The 22,288-nt window shown below is 42.4% G+C and overlaps 1 protein-coding gene across 1 annotated transcript in view; it reads left to right on the top strand.

Annotated features, from left to right (window-relative positions):
- Positions 1–18,190, top strand: part of LOC142600265 (chloride channel protein C-like) — a 104,169-nt gene extending 85,979 nt beyond the window's left edge. The window contains exon 17 of the mRNA XM_075742999.1: positions 12,592–18,190. Coding sequence (XP_075599114.1) covers positions 12,592–12,617 — 26 coding nt within the window. The 3' untranslated portion in view covers positions 12,618–18,190. The remainder of the gene's footprint in view (positions 1–12,591) is intronic.
- Positions 18,191–22,288: the final 4,098 nt, after the last annotated feature.

The raw sequence follows: 22,288 nt of genomic DNA, 5'->3' as shown, positions 1-22,288 counted from the left end.
CCCTTCCCTTCCCTTCCCTTCCCTTCCCTTCCCTTCCCTTCCCTTCCCTTCCCTTCCCTTCCCTTCCCTTCCCTTTCCCCTTTCCTTTCCCCTTCCTTCTCCTCTCTCCTCTCTCCTCTCTCCTCTCTCCTCTCTCCTCTCTCCTCTCTCCTCTCTCCTCTCTCCTCTCTCCTCTCTCCTCTCTCCTCTCTCCTCTCTCCTCTCCTCTCCTCTCCTCTCCTCTCCTCTCCTCTCCTCTCCTCTCCTCTCCTCTCCTCTCCTCTCCTCTCCTCTCCTCTCCTCTCCTCTCCTCTCCTCCTTTCCCCTTTTCTTCTTTTCTCTTTCTCTTTTCTTTTCTCTTTTCTTTTCTTTTCTTTTCTTTTCTTTTCTTTTCTTTTCTTTTCTTTTCTTTTCTTTTCTTTTCTTTTCTTTTCTTTTCTTTTCTTTTCTTTTCTTTTCTTTTCTTTTCTTTTCTTTTCTTTTCTTTTCTTTTCTTTTCTTTTCTTTTCTTTTCTTTTCTTTTCTTTTCTTTTCTGCATTATTTCTTCATCCTTGCTACTGATTGCCTCTTCCTCATTGCTTTGCATGAGAATTCTTTTGTTGCAGAAATTCAGGACATTTTACTTGCTTTACTTCAAAGCCTGGATATTGACATAGAAAAGGAATCACTTTTGAGCTCTTCTTCTTTTTCCTTGTTACAAAGTAATTTTCCAGACTTGTGCCAGGCTTTGAGTGCTCCTCTTTTTACTTTTAAAACAGAGGGCTCTGAATTTCCACTGCCTGGCACTGCAGGTGCGGTCAGAATGGCTGCCTTCCCTGCCCATTCGCTTGCTAATAACTACACAGGTCCAGCCCAAGCAGGCTCAGAATAAACCTCCTGAAGGCTACCCAAGGCAAGCTCACAGCCCCAATGGGGTGAGATGTTACCTAAGTGATCTTCACCTATTTCATTAGAATTTTGTACACTCAAGTGAACTTGAGTAGAACTGCGTGAAAGGTCTCTGCAGAAATAAACATAGCAGATCAGGGGCTGTGTGCAGCTTTCCCTAGTGATTTATATATTTTAAGATTAGAGCTAACATTTTGCAAAATGCTGTTTGAAGTTGTTAATCAGGTTTCCCTGAAGAGACTAAAACAAACAGAGCTAATTGGTTAAGATTATAGCTAAAAGATCATGACCTCTCACTGTGAAATGTCTCAGTATATGTTCTTGTTCAGGTCTGTTCTTCTGTTCTCTTCTTTTGAGAAGGCAGATAAAGCATGAACTGAGATAGTGAGGAATAGTTTTTTATCATTGGGGAGTAGCATCTCTATAGCAAATCTGCTGTTGTTAATGGGAAGGTTTTTTTCTAAATACTTCTGTGTTCATTCGACTTGCATTTTTGACAGGAGGAGCACTATCAAGTGAGTTTTCAACTTTTTATGAATAAAACCTAATAGAAAGCCTTTTCACAGCATCAGAGCATCCGTAGGTACAACATAACTTAATGAACTCTCACAATCCACGCAGTTACTGGCAAGCCTGAATCATTTTATGAATAATTTTACTTGGATCTTAGTGAGAAAAATGTTCATACGAACAGTATGAGCAACAAATTTCCAGACAAAAACATGGAGGAGGAAGAGTATGTATAGACATAGTCTGTGGGGGCCTGTGACTTCATTGCACTTCACACGATAAGAGGGTTCACTTCAGGAGCTGGTAACTGGACGGAGACTTGAAAGGCCAGGCTACAGGAAGCGGGGATGGTGAGTCAGGAAATGGCAGTCTTCCCTCCGAGTCATCCTTGAACCACTGCCGTGGTGTGCTCATAATGGGAATTGGATTAGTAGAGATGCTGTTCCTTCAGAAGAGATTTCAAACTTGGGTCGTGACCATTTGATGTCGTTAAGCATTACGTGCTGTTTCTTCTCGAGAGCGTGGATTTCAGATGCTGCATCTGGTCTGATCTCCAGTGTGGCTGCCTGTGTTTTGCAACCGCCCCTCTCTGCAACGTGCAGGGATGCACCACGTCTCCTTTCTGGCCCGGCTTTCCATCCCGGTGCCGCCAGCCCTGCTACGCACCTGCCTCCCTTTTTGACCAGGCCACTGCATAGCTGTTGACCCAGAAGTTTCTTGCACGGTTGCTCAATAGCTGTAATTTCCTGTTACATGCACATTATTTTCTATAACATTTGATAGGCTTACCGGGAAAAGAAGAGAACTCTGTTAGGGGGTTAATAGCATTATCTGGTGATTGCAGGGGTGCTTATGAGGAGGGTACATGGAGTGACAGGTCAGGCAGGCAGCAGCAAGCCGTAGGCCGCAGTTCAGATCACAGCTTGGAAAAGTCACCTTACGGAGCGCCGCATTTGTTCCTGTGTCGCTTTTAATTAAAAGGATGAAGTTACACGTTGTGGTGAATGATGACCCGAAAGGAGACAGATCGCACTCGGGGCTGAAGCGCCGCCCGCGCCAGGCGGGACACCACCGAGCGACACCAGCCGACGGGGCAGAAAGGCGCCACCTGCTCCCCCCGCCCGCCCGCCCGCCCGCCGCGCCGGCCGCTTCCCGGCGCCTCGGCCCCGTCCCCCCGCCGCGGCCCGGAGCTGCCGCCGGGCCGCCCGCGGCGGCGCCGGGCGGGCTCTCTGCCTGCGGGAGCGGCGGCACCGGCAGCGGCCGCTAGATGCCGCCCTGCCCAACGGCTTGGCGGCGGCAGCGGCGGGCGCGGCGGCCGGGCGGCGGCGTGACGGTGGCGGCGGCTCGGCGGGACCGCGGCTGCCCCCTCGGCCCCTGCCTGCCCGGTCGGGAGCGCCCTCCCCGCCGCTTGTGCCGAGTCTGGCTCTGGCGGTGCCGCCTTTCCGCCCCGGGGAACAGCGCAGGGGGCTGCGTTGCCTCGCGGTGTTTTCCGGAGGAGGCAACTTGTCAAGTTTCACTCCTCCGGAGTGGGTGAGGGCCGGCGGCCGAGCTGTGGCGACGGGGCCAGCCCGCGGGTGGGGTCAGGATCGAGCCGGCGAGGGGAGCCAGGGTCAGACACAGCCCCGGGATGGCCGGGCAGGGCCGAGGCCAGGCTGGGCCGCCAGCCTCATGGGTTGGCAGGGCCCACGGCCGGGCAGGGCAGGGCTGTGGCAGGGCTGGAGACTGTGACAGAGCCTAATGGCCTCGAGCTGTGGTGAAATGGGGCTCCTGGGCCACCGGTAGGGTTGGGAGTGGCCCCTGGTGAGGCCGGGCAAGGCCACGAAATTGAAGCACTCAGGGCCCTTGCACTGGCAGGGATTCATCAGCCTTCTGCAGGGAGTACAGAGCTGCCAACACAGGAGTCATCCATCTCATGGAGACAGACGAGTAGGTGCCAGTGACTGAAACCAAGTGCTCTGTTCATTAGAGGGGCTCTCATTAGAGGGGTTCTCCAGTGATCTTCCTTGAAGACAAATCGACAGCAAGCAACCCTCAAATGGGTTAGAGCAAGTAGTTTGGATGTTGCATTTCAGTAGCAATTGACTGTGTTGCCCTTTTGAACTTCGCATGTTTCAGTTTTCCCTCATCGAGTATTTTCCTTAAAAGAATGGATGCATTGACCGCATGCATGGTTTTGGGGAGCAAAATCATCTGAAAAACACAGCACCATGCTGTAACAGCCAGTGTGTGTGCGTTCATTGGGGAAAAAGTCAAGAGCAGTTAGTTCACACTTCAAGACTGGTTCTCATGGAGGCCAAGGCCACTGAGATTTTGGGATTACTCGTATTTCAAAGCCAATTGGCAATATAGAATTGTTTAGGGGCTGAAGGAATATAAGCAATTGTCACATTTAGTTGTTTGGTTTATTTGAGAGAGGTTTATATTATTTAAAAATTGCTTACAATTGCTAAGTTAGCGTTTGTGTGAAATGCTGTATTGTCTGGACTCCTGTATTTGCAAACAGAGCAGATAGCAGCAGTGCAAGCACTTCCTGCACAGCTTCTTGGCTGTGACCTGGACTGACCCCATGAACAGCAAGAGGGGGTGAGCAGTATCGGACTTGGATGCTTTCTTCTGTTATCACTGGTGTGTTAGCCTAGCAAAACTGCTTGGCTTCTCTGCTGAGCTTGCCACATAGTTCCATCTATAACGTAAACAACCAACCGCACTGAAACCACCACTGCATTTTGTGTAGGCTACTGAACAGCTGTCAGATGGGAATAACTTTGGTTTATCGCATGTCTTAACCAATGTCCTAGATGCAAGAGGTTCTGAATACCTTTATCCTTGCTTGACTTTCCTGGTTTTGGACTGAATCCTTCTCAGCTATATGTTTTCGGTCTCTTATTAGGCTTTTACATAACCCCCAAGATTGTGCTGGATGTTATCCTACAGAGCTCAAGTGTATTAGGCAGGAACATTGAGTTCATTGGATCGCTATGGATCCATTCAGTTCTTCTATGCATCCTCCTATCCATTAGTGCCCCATCTCTAAGAGATTTTGTTATATTAGTTTTGACAGGATCCATTATGCTGTACAAGGTTATGTCTTAAAATCATAAAACCATGAAAAGAGGATTCTCAGAACAGCATTACAAACAACTGTAATGGCAGATGAGCTGAGAGTACTGAGAACTTTTTTCTGTCAGCATGGGCATGTGTGTTGCTTTCAAGGTGACAGTAGGCTATGAGTGAGCATACCTGTGCAGGAAAACATACCATAGACTTGGAAACGTTTGGTTTGCAAAAAGAATGCTCTTCACATGTGATAGTATGCATTCAGGAAACAAAAGCTTTGTTGAGCACTCACCAGACTTTTTGAAGTCAAATGGGAATTTCAAACCACTTGATCCTGCAGAGCAGGCTGTTCGTATATAAAGGAGCCTTGTAACGTTCATTCTGAAGTTAGAGAAACAGCCTCATTGAAGAGGTGCTCATACAGATGGTTAGGCTTCAAGACTTTTGAAATTTGGGATTTATTTGGTTGAATACCCCTGAAGTCATCTTTAAGTTCTCTGTGACTCGTCCAGGCTGTCTGAACTTCTGAGGCTGAAGAGAGGAAGCGATGAGCAGGTTCATTTATGACAGAGCTTCCTGTTTTGCCTCAAACAGAAGGTTTTTAGAAAGTCCTTTTTCATGATGTTCTGCTGATCCAAGTTGAGTTCAGTGACTGGGCAAAAACAGGAGAGAAAATGCTGGTTATGGGATGCCGTTCTTGCTAAACCTTTTCAGCCTCTAAGAAAGGCTTATTTTGGCTGAATGTTAAGCCATGCTTTTTGGGTTGCTTTTCTTCTGGGGACGCTGATGGGAAAGATGCTTCTCCCCGAGCACTGAACTATAAATATTTGATTTTTATGCAACCAAAATGCCTCTGAATAGACACAGAATAAGTGACGAAAAATGAGCTTTTACCAAACCTGTGGAATTCATTTGAACTTTGCCAGGTGTTTGGCTGTAAGACTGTGAGGTCCCATATTTAACAGCTCATATACTTGGCCAATAATATGTGAAGTGTTTCATTATCTTATACACTGCAGTTGGCACACATCAGTTTGCAAAGAGCAATGGTTTATGATATTTGTGGATTCCATGTGCTGTTGTAGCCATGAAATGATGTGTGGTGTATGATAAGACAAATATATAAGAATGAAAGAGCTCATATAGGAAATACAAGATTCTTTCAAGTCTATGATAAGTAAACTCATAAATTGTTATGTAACATCAGTATTTTGATTTTTGTCACCTCTTATAAATGCCAGGAATAAAAAAAAAATAAGAGGCTTGCCTTCAGCTCACCCAAAATGTTCAAGGAGTGCATGGGACAGATGAAGAGCTAATTTATTTTGAGGCTGCAAAATAACCAGGGTTTTTTAGGGTATTCATCCTAAAGGCCAAATTTTTCACAAATTAAAGCTTAGTTTAGGTGGACAACCTTGCTGGACCAACTGTGTACTCATACCAATTCCCAATATCCAGTGAAGTATTTCAGTACTGATAGAAATGATTACTGCAAGATTCTGGTTGGATGAAAAGGTCTTTGTGTGTATTTTTATGGTTTTTGTTTTGTATTTTTCTTTCCCTGTGGTGTTTTCTCTATTTTCTGAATTTTAATCTTTCCAGAAAAAAACCCAACAAAACCCAAACTTGACATTTTAACCTACTTCTAAGTAAGTCTGTGATTGAAGAAGTCTTTAATGTGTTGCATTGCAGCATAGCAATGTGTGGAAGCGTGCACTTCTTCATGTATAAATGTTTTGCTGAGGTAGGGTCTAAGGATGAAAAGCGGCTGACTACACCAGCAACTCCCCAGGCATGGGAATCTAGCGTGTTGCAAGAGTGGCGATGTTTGCTGTGGCAGTGCTTGCAGCAGCCTGTGTGGTCTGCCCTCCTGGCCTTAGCAGCCCATCTGGAGAACTAGCGGGAGCGAGCTGCCCGAAAGCTTCTCGCTTTCCTGTCTTCTGCAAAGACTTTGACAGACTGGTGTGTTTGTGGTGGTTCTGCTGGTGCTTAGGACCTCTGTCAGATGCATTTTCTTTAGAGAGCTAGTGAACCTTTGCATGTGAACAAGAAAGCATGTCATTTGTCTGATGCTGAATTTCAGTATTTGTAGTATTTTTCCCCTTGAGGTGGTTTAGGAGTATAGAACATGATTTTAATGAAATTTTTATTATAATTTGTAGTGCATTTTCTGTGCTGTAAACACTGAATGAAAAGGCGATCCCACCCCCTGTGGGACTGGAGTCTAGTCTTAGCCATCTGACCAAGCATGTGGAGGAGGAGAAGGATATTGGGAGTGGTCAGCTTGGACTCACCAAGGGGAAATCATGCCTGACCAATCTCATAGCCTTCTGTGATGGCATGACCAGCTGGGTGGATGAAGGGATGTTGTATACCTTGACTTCAGGAAGGCTTTTGATTTCTCACAACATCCTCGTTAGCAAGCTTAGGAAGTGTGGGTTGGATGAGTGGTCAGTGAGGTGGGCAGAGAACTGGCTGAATGGCAGAGCCCAGAGGGGTGTGATAAACAGCACAGAGTCCAGTTGAAGGCCGGTATTTAGTGGTGTGCCCCCAGGGTCAGTGCTTGGTCCAGTCCTATTCAACATATTCATCAATGACCTGGACGAGGGGACAGGGTGTACCCTCAGCAAACTCGCTGATGATACTAAGCTGGGAGGAGTGGCCGACACACCAGAAGGCTGCGCTGCCATTCAGTTGGACCTGGGCAGTCTAGAGAACTGGGCAAAGAGGAACCAAATGAAGTTTAACAACGGCAGGTGTAGGGTCCTGCCCGTAGGGAAGAACAACCCCATGCACCAGTACAGTTTAGGGGTTGACCTGCTGGGAAGCAGCTCTGCAGAGAAGGACCTGGGAGTCCTGGTGGACAACAAGCTCTCCATGAGCCAGCAGTGTGCCCTCGTGGCCAAGAAGGCCAATGGTATCCTGGGGTGCATTCAGAAGAGCATGGCCAGCAGGTCAAGGGAGGTTATCCTCCCCCTCTACTCTGCCCTGGTGAGGCCACATCTGGAGTTCTGTGTCCAGTTCTGGGCTCCCCAGTTCAAGAAAGACAGGGAACTGCTGGAGAGAGTCCAGCGGAGGGCTACGAGGATGATGAGGGGACTGGAGCATCTCTCTTATGAGGAAAGGCTGAGAGAGCTGGGTCTGTTTAGCCTGGAGAAGAGAAGACTGAGAGTGGATCTCATCAATGCTTTCAAATATCTAAAGGGTGGATGTCAAGAGGATGGGCCCAGACTGTTCTTAGTGGTGCCCAGTGACAGGACAAGGGGCAATGGACACAAACTGGAACACAGGAAGTTCCATCTGAACATGAGGAAAAACTTCACCTTGAAGGTGACCGAGCACTGGCACAGGCTGCCCAGAGAGGTTGTGGAGTCTCCTGCTCTGGAGATATTCAAAACCCACCTGGATGCAATCCTGTGCAACCTAAGTGATCCTGCTTTAGCGGGGGGTGGGGGGTGGGGTGGGGGTGTTGACCAGATGTTCTCTAGAGGTCCCTTCCAAGCCCTACCAATCTGTGATTCTGTGAATCTATGAAGGCATGACTAGAAGGCAAGGTGGTGGGAGGACATGGTAAGAGTAACATTGTGTATATGTATCTAAATTAGTAGATTGTAATACCTGCTTAGATGCAGTTGGTCACTAGAATAGCGTATTTGAACTTGTCTGAATTCAGTGGTTTCTTATTATCAGAGAAACAGGCAGTTCTAAGAGATGCATGTTTTTCTTTGTGTTTAAAAGAAGCAAAATCCAAGAAACTTCCAAAGACCCCAAATTTTTTCAGGAAAGTGGTGAAAATAAAGCTTTCCACTGAATCTGTCTTATTAAGCTGACACTTTGGTGGTTAGTCTCACTTCTAGTGACTGCACAGATAGCATTCATTCATATTCCTGACATGACAGTTGTGAAGCTGTTTCTCTGGCACTGGTGATGTAGTTGTAAGATCAGAGGATTCCTGTATCAACTTTCTGCATTTGCTATTTAACCTCTCTTTTGAAGAAGCTACCTTATTTGGTGCAAGTAGCATACATGGGTCCAAATTCAGCAATGTTTTTCATCCAATAGCAATTCAGTATGGCATTATACAATTTTTATTCTCCCCGCTTCCACTGTGGAGTTCACAATTTTCTATTTGATGCTGGTTGTCTGGATTCTCTGTACACTGAGTGGACAAAAATTTTTCACAGACATCAAAAATGATCTGTGGAAATCTGTGTTTCAAAGAGGTATAGATTTAGAGAGGACTTAAGAGTGTCCTAACTATTAGTCTGTCATCTGTTTTCGCTTGTTGGGCAGAAAATAATTCGTATTGTCTAGCTTTTAGTGATAATATATCATAATTAGGATGTTTATGTAGCATAAGGAAAGCAGAAAAATTCTGAGAAGGCTTGCTGGTGCATTTCTGAGTGATCTAACCCCAAATCTGGATCAATTACTGATGCCCTCTGAACAAGGTGGAAAAAGCAAACATATCTGTTTGGGCCATATGAAATGTCCTCTAAATAGCCTTTGAAAACGCCAGCATGAGGTAAATTTTGGCTGTTATTAATGAGCTGGTGTTTGATTTTGAACTACTGCTTAAATGAGAGATACATCAGAATATCAGTTTCTATCAGTAATCACCTAAATGAAATTTCATTAAAATACATGTGAATATTTAATAAATTAAATCACTGACAAGTTATCAAATCTTTGTCTAATACCTTAAGATAAATCTTGTGAAAATATGCACTTTGCATGAATTGAAATAGAAAAGCCAGAATCCCATCTGCCAGAAACATAAACCTGTACAATGCAGAGAAGGAAGTTACAGTTTAGGATACCAGGCATTTGAGATACAATTTCAATATTCTTTCATCTTTGTTCTAAGACATCAGTGCATGTAGAAGTAATAAGGCATGTCTGTATTTCAGTGCACATCATTTTAGGTCTAGGAGTGCCGAGTGTGAAAATAAATTTTTCTTATGTTGCATTTTGATCAGGATAAAATGACAGTTTTAGAGTCACACAGTGCACATAACAAGATAAGCAATGCTGCTTCAGCACAAATTGCATGTACTGTTAGGAAGAGGTATATACTTAGAAAGCAAACGACAGCCCTGAAGTCATGATGATATTGTAAGGCATTGGTATACAATGGCTATCTTTTATATCATTCTTACAACCTTGGCACACGGTCTATGCTTAAGAATTTAATTTCCTTAGTTTTATATTTTTACAGTCCTTAAAATCTGCCATATATCCAAGAATGAATATAGGCAATTAAGGAATTTCATAAAACTTAGTATCTTGAGGGGGAAAATTATTAGGAAGCTGAACATTTGTATCAACATTTTATTTACAGTATTGTCTGTTCTCTCAATATATGCTCACAGCTGTCCATTGTTGTTGGTAGGAATTGCATATGCTGAAGTCAAGCAGAATTAAGCTTTCATAAGCAGATAATTAACAGATAAATGTAGTATCTCTGGGCTCTGTAAGTTAGATGTTGGTCTTAAAGAGGGTTTTCAGAAGCCCTGGTTGTGTTTTTTTGCCTAGCTAAATTTCATGTTCTTCCATGATTTTTTTTTATCCAGTCTATAGTTTTTGAAAACAACAATATACTTTATAGTGACTGATGATTTTTGTTTAAACTGATACTACATGTTGCCATGAAATATTATTATATTTCAGTGTAACTTGGAAATATGATCCATTTCTTTAGGTGTAGCTAATAATGCTCTGGACTCTTACTATTGCAATGGTGTTAATTCTTCCCAGTCTCTGTTATGCTGGTCTGGCTTGCGCAAAGAGTTTAAAAAGACCAGGAACCTGAGACCACCGGCATTGCCGGGAAATAACATCTGAAAAGCTCCCAATCTTACAGTCTGCCCTCCTGCTGATGAAGAGCAATAGCAGACTTGATTTGGGTTTATTTGTGGATGGCTATTTTCTAAAAAAATAACAAATCAAAGAAATAAATCAATGCAGATCTTATATGACATTTTATCTGTTTTGATTTGTTGGTTGCTGTAGCATGACTGATAGAAAAGGAAGTACACTTTCTATTTTGCTACTGGGAACATGCGTAAAGCTTATTTCCTTTATTGTGGTACATTTCTGTCATTCTGCTTATACTTCCAAACACATTCTACCACTTCTTTTTTTTTAAACTTTTTTTCCCAAATCCACGTAATTTATAGTCATCTGTTCCTACTTTGTTTAAGTTCATCTATTTTTCCAGCTTGGGTCCATCTTGCAGTTTGTATTTAGTCCTTACTTAGGAGAAAATCCTTAGTGACTTCAACAGGTGGTCTTCTGGAATAAGCTCTTGGTTATGGCCTATTGAGTGCATGATGTCTGTTAGAGAAATGCAGCTGAAATCACTGTGCTTGTATGTAAGGCAAAGCTTGAAATTGTAAGCCAAAGTCTTTATCACCAGTCAGGCTCTCCAGAACTGCTCCTTGAATTTGCTTTGTTACTGAAGTCTCATCGAGCTACTTGCATGATGGTCAGAGCAGTAAAGAGAGACTGCAAAGTCAGTACCCTCCTTTCAGAGCCCAAAAAAAGGAGGCATAGGAGTGTATTTGTGACTGTCTTGACAGACAGGTCCAAAAAAGTCTACTATTGATTGGCTTGTGTGCTGCTTCAGCAGCTGAAAGGTGCCTTCTTTATTTAAATGATGGACTGTGGAGTGGAGATGTCCTGTTCACATGTACGCATAATGCATGTGCTGTGGGATTGGGGGAAATGAGATCCTGCATTTGTTTTTATATCCAGAATCTGCTCTGTTAAGTTGCCAGGTTCCTTACTAGTTTCCTTAAATGCAGAAGCATGCCTGTTTTGCAAGTGTTTTGCTAAAATTATGTTTTATTGTAAAGAACAGTGTGTGGAAGTTTTTTTTTTTTTTTTTTAAATAAATGCTACATTCACTTGCGGAATCATATAAGCAATTACTAATAGCCAAACAGTTAACAATAAAAGAAGGATGTCCATGTCTTTGATTTGGATTTAAGTCTTCAAATAATCTTTTGCTGAGCCATGCAAAACGCTTCTATTGTGTGATCGTTTGAATCATCGCTAATGAAGTTGACACACCCATGATGTTGTTTTTGGCTTTGATACCTGGAGGACTTACTGAAGTGGCTGGAGGGTTTGGTTGTGTTCCACATCTCACAGCATCATGGGACACTGGGACAGTAGTTGCCTCAGGGAAGCAACAGAAAATCAACACTATCATCATCACTGTTGATCTTCACTCCCGCTTTGATTCTGCTCTGGTTCCTTTTAGCTTCTCACTTCTTTTCCTCAATGCAACAGCAGGAGAGCATCATAAGTTGGTCTGTGCAAAAAAAGCCCCAAACAATGAAAAACCTAAAGATGGCTTGATCTCCATTTTATAGGTACGTGTCTGAGCAAAAGTAGGTGATAATTCAGGGTTCTTTGCCAAAGAGAGTTTACAAAATCTAAGTACTGGACATTCAAAGCTAATCAGATTTAACCTGGGAATAAATTGAAAAATCAGTTAAGCAAGGGTAAGTAATTACTGGAAAATTGACAAAGTAAATAGTGGACTATCCATAATGAAGATTTTAAACCAAGGTATCTTTGTAAAAGATATGCGCTGTAAATCAACCGGAAGTTATAGCCTGTGTGATCAAGAGGCTGGTCCAAATGGAGATGGCGGTTTCTGTTGAATTTCTAGGTTGTACCACAGAAAAGCAGTAGGGAAGAAGGGACTTTTTGCTTCTTTTTAGGTTACCAGTATCTCTTGGCTTTTCTGTCAAACAGTCCTTACTAAAAATGGGTTGTATCTTGACAAGAATGATAAATGTTTAAACTCTATGGGTATTTCTTTCTTAACTGAAAACATAGGCTCTCTTCAGGAAAAACAGCCATGTTAATAACTTCTAATTGTTAAAAATTGTTAAAATGTGCTAGTTTACAGTGTTGAGAGACTTTGCTTAGGTTGTAGGGTAGGAGAGGAAAGCTCTCTCCCTCTCTTTTCTTTAAACCGTCTAGATCCTGACCTCAGATTCGGGGGCATGCCTTGCTGTGCAGAAGCCAAAGACTTCATCCTTTCTCCTTGAGCACTGTCGGTGCAGGAAGCAGGATCTCCTGAATGATGGCAGTGATGTTAGTATGGGATTGTGCTTGTGAAATTAAATCTTCTCTTCCAGATGGCGAGGACCTAGCATCATCCTAGCTGGTGCCACTGTGACGGCTGCAGGACTAGACCTGGCTTCTCCCACTTCTATGGAATGTAGGCAGAGCTGGCACACCGGCCCTCATAAGCCACAAAGAAGTGCCCTAAATTTATTCAGCCCTCTGAATGCATCCTGTTTGTGTTGGGCATACTTAAAAGCTCAGAAATGATAATGTAAGTATGCCAATAGGTAGAAGGAATGAAAGCAGCTATAATATTAGAACAGAAAACATACAGGAATAACAGAATAGCTTTGCTGGTGGAGAAGTGGCACGATATATTAAAATTCAAGTTCAAATAAGCTAAATAAATTAACTATATTACAGTATGCCTGTGGATTCCAATTAGAAGAATATTACAATGTTGTGGTTATAATGTTGATCCCTTGCTTGGGCAGTTAACAATGAACGTGACATGCTAAGAGAGACTGAAAAATCACAATAATAATGAAAAACTTTGTTTTTGTATAGACAGTGTAAACATCATATGGGTGTAGAAGACAGAGCCTCTTTTTTTTTTTTTTTTGACACCATGAATGACATTTTTAATAATTGGGCAAAGAACAAACAAGAGGAGAAGCAGCTTGTGATTTAGGCCTGAGTTACTGTGCCGTACATGGCCCAAAAGATAACTATCAAAGAGTCAGTGCAGTAGTGATCACCATGTACTGAAGCTCAACATTCTTGTGGGAGTGCAAGAGCCACAGAGGTATTAGATAAAACTGAGGAATCCTCTCTGAAAGGAAATTAAAACAGGAAAAATATTAAATTTCTTGAAGTGCCATGAAGTATAAGGGGTAGTTTGGGGGTCTTTTTGATAGGTAGTTTGCATTTTCTCTCTGAAAATTACTTTCTAAACAGACTAAAAAAGAATAAATGAAATAAAAAGACATAATTGAATATGTGGAAGTCGTTCAAATAATACAAAATACAAAAGAAAACAAACTTTCACAAGATGCATGTCAAACCATAGTAAGGTGTGCCAAAAAGATTTTGAAGAAAATTGCAAAAGATGTAAAAATAAATAAATTAATTCTTCTATTTCAAACACATTAGAAGTTGAAACTCCATTGATATGTCTGTAGAATCAGTATATGAAAGAAAAATGATAGCATTCTACTGATTTGCAGTATGGAGGAGCTTACAGCTGCTACAACATTTTTTTGCAGGAGGTGAGGCAAGGAATTATATTCAAATTGAGGCAGAATAGTTTTAGGCTGAGTATAACATAATTTTTATGGAATTCTCGGGGCAGATGCTGCTTACCCAGGAGTTTAAATGACACAAATATGAAATTGCCAAATTGTTAACTGGAGCATGTGTCCTAGCTGTTACTAGTAGAGGGATGGCAAGTGGCTGTGTCTGTTGCCAGTCTGGAGTGTCTGACTTTGTGTCAGGCGGACGTAGAAGCTAATTAATGAAGGTGAGGTGAGGAGGCACAGGGATATGTATCATGAAAGATTGCCATTATTGTTTTGTAGCCCTCCTTCACTGTTCTACTGATTTTTCTGAAGGTGTCAACATAGGGTGGTTGGATGCTGTGTGCTGCCTCTCCAAGAAACATGATCCACCACCATCACCACTCCTCTTATAAAATTATGGCATTGTTCAATAAGTGGGAAAGTTCCCTTCTGAGAGGGATGTAAGAAGTAAAAATTTAAGTTTGCAGAGTAAAGGGATTTTTCCACTAGGGTCTTACTAGGTTAGTCTGGGTACATGGGGCTATGGGTGTATTTATGAGAGGATGAAGGACAAGATTTGCTTATTCAAGCAAGAAAGTCCTTTGCAGGGCAGTAGAAAAAGATCATAACACTCAATGACTGAAAAAGTGGCAGATTAAATTCTGTTAATAAATGCAAAATAATCCATTAAAGGAGGAAAACCAGCCATGACAGTATGTTATTCAATGCTAGACTTGACATTAGCTGTTACAGTGTTCAGGGAAGAGACCTTGAAATAGTTGCAGGCAGGTCTATGCAAACTTTGGCTCCCAGCTAGTCAAAAAGATAAATACATTTTAAGAATGAGTAAGAAGGGGACAGACAACTAAACAGAAAGTTTTCTTGTTATTTGTAACAGGCCAAGTAAATACATGATAATTTACTTAAGTATTGACTAATTTCATTGGAAGCCATCCAATTTTTAAAAACAAGCTCAAAGGGTGATAAAAGCATCAAAATGCCTAACTGAAACTTTTCTTCTCAAAAATGTAGTTTTTAGAAGTGACTTTGCAAATTGCTTCTCCAAGCCCTTGCAGTTGTGGGATTCACAGACTCTGTTAGGTTGGCTGTAGTTAAAAAGTGTCGTGATTGATGTGTCATACCATAACCACCAAGAAACATCAAGCTATTTAGGAAAACAATCTAGTGAGCAGCCCACAATACTTACAGAGCCATTTCAATATCTCTTAGCATGTAAAGTTGTCTGTGATCATCGAATGGGCAAACATCCTTCATTTTTTTGACATCTAATGGTATGGGGTGATGTTTAATAATGTTTTATTTTAGAGGTTACAAGCTAACTAAAAATTTGTGGCAAATGATGCTTCATGTGCAAATCATTAGTTTAAAGACAGAGTATTTCAATGTTAATTTTTATTAGGGATGAAAGGGAAAGAAGATGCAAGGTGAAACGCAGAGGTAATGTTTTCTTGTGAGGGGAACAGATGTATATAGTCATGCAAATGACATGCATATTAGCCAGAATTTTATTAACAGTTACCTTAGCTTTCTTTTCTGATTCCCATGCTTTCTGGGATTTGAAGAGAGAGGGTCATGTCTCCCTCTCTTTCCTGTGCAGTAAATAGTTAACTGCATGGGCATTTTCAATGTCCTGGGGCAGTCCTTTGAGTTAACAATTAACATAGGAGAGACACCATGTCAGTTATTGTTTCAGCTTCTCTTTCTGCAGACTCACAAAAGTATTCTGGTTCATGGTTGGCAATTTCACTCAGAAGGATTTCTGTTAGCCAAAAGGACTAGGTTATTATTATTTCCTTAATGTCAGCATAGATTCTATAGGCTCTGGCAGAAATGATGAGGACAATTGGCCTTCCCTGTGCTTGAGTTCTGACTGTTGCACAAATTTAATAGGTTCCATCAGTTAAACTAAATAAACATGTATAATATATCAATATAGGCATATAGATGTAATGAAATCTGTATCATTTGTTCGCTAACCTCTGGACTACCAAAAGTTTTGGAAACACATACTGATGTCCGTTGCCTTAGCAGAAGTTGCAGCAACTCTATTTACTTAGCATTATTTTTTTGTATGGGCATATTGACTGCTGTAAGTGAGATCAAACTCAGGCTGAAAGTTTCCCAACTGAGACAAGCTCTGCCAAAACAGAAAGAATTCTGTTATTGTTGAACTCTAGATGCTTAACATGCAACTCTCAAACGGCAGTGCCGTGTTTTGGGAAATACTGATCAACTGGGACCCAGAGGCAGGCAACAAAAAGACATTGCTGGCTCCAAATGGCAAATTCCCTTCTTTACAGAGAGAGCTTGTTTTTCCTCCTTCCTTACGCACTTCTAAATATGCATTTCCTATTTGAAAGGTGTTCTCAGCTAGGTAAGGTTTCTATTTCTTGCAAGTGATCAAACTAGAGCAAAATAAAGAGAGGAGTAAGATCAGCATGGCTAGTAAGAATGAGAGTAATTCTAGAGCATACCATCCAACTTTGATTATATTTTGCGATTTTCTGTAAATACCCTTATGATACTTTCATATTTTTTGGGGAATTCTTTGAACTTTTGCTCAGCTAACTTCCATGGGAATTTATATGAGTAATGACCTCAGGACTTTTGAGGAGGAAATAATTATCCTCCTACTGGATGTTACCTTGTCAGCCTGTCTAGCGCTACCACAGATTTCTGTGTGTGCTCAGCTAGGCCAAACCTTGAGAAATGAAGAAGCACCAGACTGCTTTGCTTTTCCTCCATCCTAAGAGCTGTATAGGTCTAGAAAGTGCCAACTTTATTCCTGGACCTGGGAATGACTGACCAATGCTTGCTTCTGTTTATTTAAAGGAGCGACCAAGATGTGGTAAAGCATAACTTGTAATTGGGGGTCTGGGGGGTGTACAATGTGACACAATGACGTTATCCACTCTGAGATAGACTTTGTTGCTGGCACTGTGCTAATTGGTAGGGCACGCGAGCAAGGCAAGGCAAATAGAAGGGGACAGGTGCTGAGCATCGCGGTCCTGGTAACAGCAGTGGTTGCAGGGCATCTGTGCTCCCAGTCTTTCCTTCAGGGTGTTAAAACCCCACATGTAGCTAGTCAAGAAACAGACATGTATCAATAAAAAAACCCAGAGTGTAATTAAACAATAAAACATGATAAACAGTGTGCATTTCTAGGGAATTACAACATGCCTTGGGTGGAGTTATAAGGCATGAGGCCAAAGGTTGGATGGCTTTAATCACCCAAAACACACAGAAAACCCTGAATGCCGACAGTGCTAAAGAAAGGAAGAGTGGGATGGTGTGGGCAGTCTTTCTGCACGCAGTTTAGAAACCAAGTTTTGATTTTATCCTATTTGGGTACAGCACTGTTTACATCTCCTGCATGCCTTGTGCTGTGTATGGCCTCAACTGGTTAACCTACTAAGACTGCAGAATGACGCGGGCATGTCCAACCAGCTAGTCACTAGTTCAGCACTCAAGTAGATCTAATGTGTGGAGTAGAAAGTTTTACCCTGGACTAAGGCAGTTTTTTCCAGTCGCTGTGCCAGGGCTGGGATTTCCATGAGTAGAGCTCAAGACCAATGACAGCAGCTGCTAACTCTGGTGTGGGGAACAAGGAACCAGGAGAACGAGAGGACCCCATGGATGCTGTAAGCTGGACTGCTGAGGAGTCTGTGCTGAGGCTAAGGCTGGGGAGCCTTGAGGTGACATATCTGGGGTAACAGACATGCTGTGACCATGGACTTGGCCAGAGAGGCCCAGAGGATGAGCTGGAAGCCAGAGTTACCTTGTCCAGTGAGGTGGGATGAATGATGGGTGGGACCATGTCAATGCTTTTCAGTATGGATGATTAAAATATAATTGTGATACCACCAGGTGTCCTGATGGCTACCATTGTACTTCTGTACAGGGAGGCTGTGAGATTTCACGGAGCTGTGGGTGGGATGGCCAACTTCTTCCTCTTCATGTTGATCTTCTCCAAGTGACCTTTCTAAGGATCTGAAGCTTTACCCAAGAGGTAGGTATGAGGCAATGCTTGCAGCGTTTCTCTTACCCTGTGTTCTTCCTCTCTGCTATCTTCTGGCATTTGGCTGGAGAGATAGACTTCTGCAGAGAAAGAAGATTTCTGCTGAGAACCGGACCTGGCAGGAGGATGTCATCTCTCAGGGGAGGAAGCTCTACCCAGCTCGCTCACAGCAGTGGCAGCTCCCAGGAGGGTGCGAGAGTAACAGGCACTTGGAGAAGGTCTTGTGAGGTGGGAGCCTTTGTGTCAGGCTGGTACTAAAGTGTGTTCAAAGACAGAACATGCTGATTCACAGAAATTGAGACTGTTTGTGGGAAAGGGTTGGCTTTCACAAATATCTTGACTTGAAAACTATTGTGGAAATAAAGTTTTGGAACTGTCAGAATGTTTTGATAGTTTCTAACTGAATGGCTTTGTCATTCAAAATTACTTTTTGTTTTGAAAATTAAACTTAATAGCATATATAAGAAGTTGCATTGAAAAGATATGTTTTGAAATTGTCAAAGCAAAATGTTGGCCTTGAACTCCAGGTGTTTTTTTTTCTCTGCTCTAGGTCTTTAGCTTTGAAAATTTTAATAATTTAAACATTTCCTCCCACTTTGAAGTGTGGAAAAAATATCATTATCTAGACAACCGTTTACAGGGAAACCCTTTCTCTTTCAGTTTAACAGAATGGACTGTGCCACTTTAACATGGAGTAGCCCCATTTAAAAACAACAAGTTTCTAATAAATTCACTTAAAAAAATAAATAAAACAATTCTATTGCTACATAAGCCACCTTTTACTGCTGCAATTAGTCTCCCACAAGTACAACCAGGTTTTCTGATTTTAGGCTTAAAATGATTACTGATGATTGTAATGCACTCAAAAGAAACCAAATACAGATGGTTAAGTTTGAACAATGTTTTTCTCACACAGTATTTAACGTTCAAGAAAGTCATAAAACAAAGAAGTCCCAATTCAGTACTGTGCAGCATGTCCTGCTGATGTGTTTATTTCTGTTGCCTGGATTTTAATCACTGGGATGTGCTCACTTCAAATGTGATGCTAAACATTGCCCGTTATTATAATGCATTTCCCAGGAAAGTGCATTCTGACTAGCATGCAAAGCGCAGGAGAAAAACATAGGGGGATTATTTTTTTTTCCCCAAATGTGGCCTTAAGAAAAACAATGGTTCATTCTTTCATTTCTGTGGATCCTGAGTCCTATTTATACTGTTACCAGTTCGGCGAAGGGAAAGGGCCTTACAAGTGAGCGTGAATTACAGTTGTACCTATGGCAGCTCCTCACAACTCGCTGTCATACTTTCTGCCCCCACCGTGCCAGGAAGCTTCATGGTGTGGCTCACAGCCTTACCAATCTGCTTAGTCAAGCTTGCAGGGCCGGACTCCCAGTCCCCATCTGCTCTGTGAGGACATAAAAGACACCGCTATGCTTTTTCCTAAGAGTAGTGGTTTGTTGCAGAATTCTTGACTATAATTATGTCCCACAGTAACGTTGTGCAGCACGACATGAGTCAGTTGACTACTTCCAGTCCAGCAGTGGTTGCTTTTTGGTGGTGATGCAGATTTCTGGAGCAGTGAGTGAGTTATATAGTGAAGCCTTGTTACTGATGATGTTAGATTAGCTGGGCTTGCCTGTTCAGCTTATGTGATAGAATGCTTCTCATCACGGTGATGTTGGGGTGCCACGGTGACATAAGATATATAGAACAGATATGATTGCTTTTTTTCTTTATTTGTAACATTGTTGGCACCTTATAGTACTATATATAGGTTCAATCTGTTGCATTAAAAAGATGGCTGATGGTGAAGGTGGGTGGAAGGTAAAGCAGAATAGCTACAGGGGAAAGGTGGCAGCTTTCCAATTTACCCATATTATTGAAACTAAGACAAAATATTTTTTTTCGCTAGGACTAGCTCTGACTCAGTCAAGCATAAAAAGTGTTCGTTCTGTGACTCTCCCCTCTTTTAGTGCCTTTCAAGTATTTTTTTACCTGGGAAACTTTATGACAGTAATATCTTGCAACGTAAAACATTATTGTCCTACACTGTGTGCTCAGGACTTTATCATTATAGCAGAACACCAAAAGCAGCAGGTTAGCAGATTTGCTGCTGAGCTGGTTGGGAGCCTCCATGTCATTAGTCCATGTTACATGTGTTCCTGAAGCCCAGCGCTCGCTGCTCAGCGTGGAGGTACAGAGAAAGAAAAGAAGTGCTGTTGGCAGACATCATCAGCTAGTTGTTCTTGTCTGCGATTTCACGATGTTTAAGGCACAGCGGAGCTTTTTTCTCATTAGTAAAAGTCAGTATGCAGAAAACAGATCTCATGAAGTGCTGGTGTACTGTGTCACCCTGTTCCATCTTCATTTCAGCATCACCCACTCCTGCCTTGCCTGAAAAGTTACACGCTCTGCAGGATGCCTTGGGAAGACGGATTGTTTTCATTTGCAGAGAGGTTTGCAGCAGAGCACTTTTAAAATGACATTGTAAGAAATTGCTACAGTGCAAGACCTGCTCTGACTTTTATTTATATAAAAAGAGATCAGGGTTAGGATTTCTAGTTGGAAGAAACCCGTGATTTTACTAGGACAGGGGGGCTCATTCTTCTCTCTTGGCATGCCATGCTCTCTGCAATCTATTTGAGAGGCAATAAAGGCGGTAATAAAGTGGCAATCAAAAACAACGCTTCAGTAGTCCTGAGCCGCAGTTTGTGGGATTTCATTTGGAACTTATTTACCTAACCCCCTCCCACACAGCTATCTGTTTCAGGCACCTACATGAGTCTCCTCTTTGGAGTACTTGAGGCAGACAGAATTTTAAATTTCGTTCTTTCTCACAACAGCCCAGAAAGCTTTATTGTTGGGAAGCGGAAGCGCCAAGAGGTAAGGGTATATGGGCACTATGGCTGTGGAGTACAGGGATGGCAGTAAGGACTCTGGAGGCAGGAGCAATACATTTGCATCAGTGCCACATTATACCAGGTTAAGTGACCCTCCTAAGAAGAAACCCCTATTTCTCAGGGATGTGCTGGGGCCGGGAGGCTGTCCTCCCTCCAGATCTGAGTGAGAACTTCTCCGTGTCTCTGCACCACACTGCACTGCACTGCAGCCGAATGGTGCCCAGGGGGGTCAGAGCTATCAGTGTTTGGGTGCTCTGAGATACAAAGTGGATATGCCTGAGTGACTTACCTCACAGCAGCTGAATGTACTTCCCGAGGTCCCTTACAACTGATCCCGTGATCCTGTGTTTGACAAGTCCTGGGCTATTGCTGCAGCACTAGGCAATCCTTTCCTTCACCCCACAGCTGTGGTTAGTTGGCTACACCGACAGTAGGATAGTGGTGCTTCTCACCTGGTAGTACTGCTGAGCAAATAGTTCAGAATGAAGTTGATGTATTATCCTTTATTGGCAGGTGTATAAAAAAACCAAAATATGTATAAGCTGGTCATAATTTTCTCAACATTCATTATTTTACATATTTTAGAAAGCTGTCTTTCACAGATCTTTTCTCTATATGTTGGTTATGAACCATTCTGTGAGCATCACCAGGCTTCTTGATTGCTACTTTGCAATTAGGTACCATGACTTTCAAGATCTTGTTTCTGACACCAAGCTAGGACAAGTTCACAGCATTGCTGGATTTCATAATCCTGAGTGGGTAGGTTGGATGCTTTCTCTTATTCCTCAGGATGGCAAGATTGACATATACTTTCTGCAGGTTTTCATGGCAGGAGATACTGACCTGGATGTGGCGAGGAAAGGCTGAAGAGAGGACTGAATGATCTTAACATTCAAAATTATATGCGCAGAAGAGGCTTGTTTCTCAGTTTCCTCTGTTTTACATCACTGCTCTGGAAGTCCTTTTCCTTTCCCCTCTCTGTATATTTGCACGTATCTTCTGTTGGGCAGGAAGATGTTTAAAGGGTAGAGCTGAACAGTCAGTGATAGAAATACTGTATGGTTTTTCTATGCATAGGTAGTCTTCTGTCTCTGGAGACTAATAGATTTAAGGTCCTAGGCTAATTGTTATATACACAACTGATGGAAAATTGGGACACAGTTGACCATGATTATGAACTTATGCAGAGCACTTTCTTCAGTTTTTCACTCTTCCAGCATAAGGGTGGGATTCCGTGTTCCTTGCTCAAGCAAAGTCCTGCTGTGCAGCTGAGTCAAGGAAATGGACTGCTGCCTGTCCATTTCTAAATGCTGCCTGTCCAGCATTTAGAAATATAGGGCCAAGCAGATTTTCTACTCTTCATTAACTTTCTTCTTTGCTGTGGGATTTGAGCACATCCCAATCTTTAACGCATTTCTCTTTGTAACATACTTTGGGATGGAGGAGAATGTTATCTTCCCAAATCTGCCTATAGGGAATTGACATGGGGAGAGGTGAAAAACTTTAAAACATTCAGGTTTCCAGCGGTACAGATGGGACCTTACTCAGGTGC

The sequence above is a fragment of the Balearica regulorum genome, chromosome 2 (assembly GCF_011004875.1).
Source record: "Balearica regulorum gibbericeps isolate bBalReg1 chromosome 2, bBalReg1.pri, whole genome shotgun sequence".
NCBI classification, from domain to species: Eukaryota; Metazoa; Chordata; class Aves; order Gruiformes; family Gruidae; genus Balearica; species Balearica regulorum.
The sequence above is the reverse complement of the archived record's forward strand: the minus strand, read 5'-3'. Positions and strand labels throughout refer to the sequence as shown.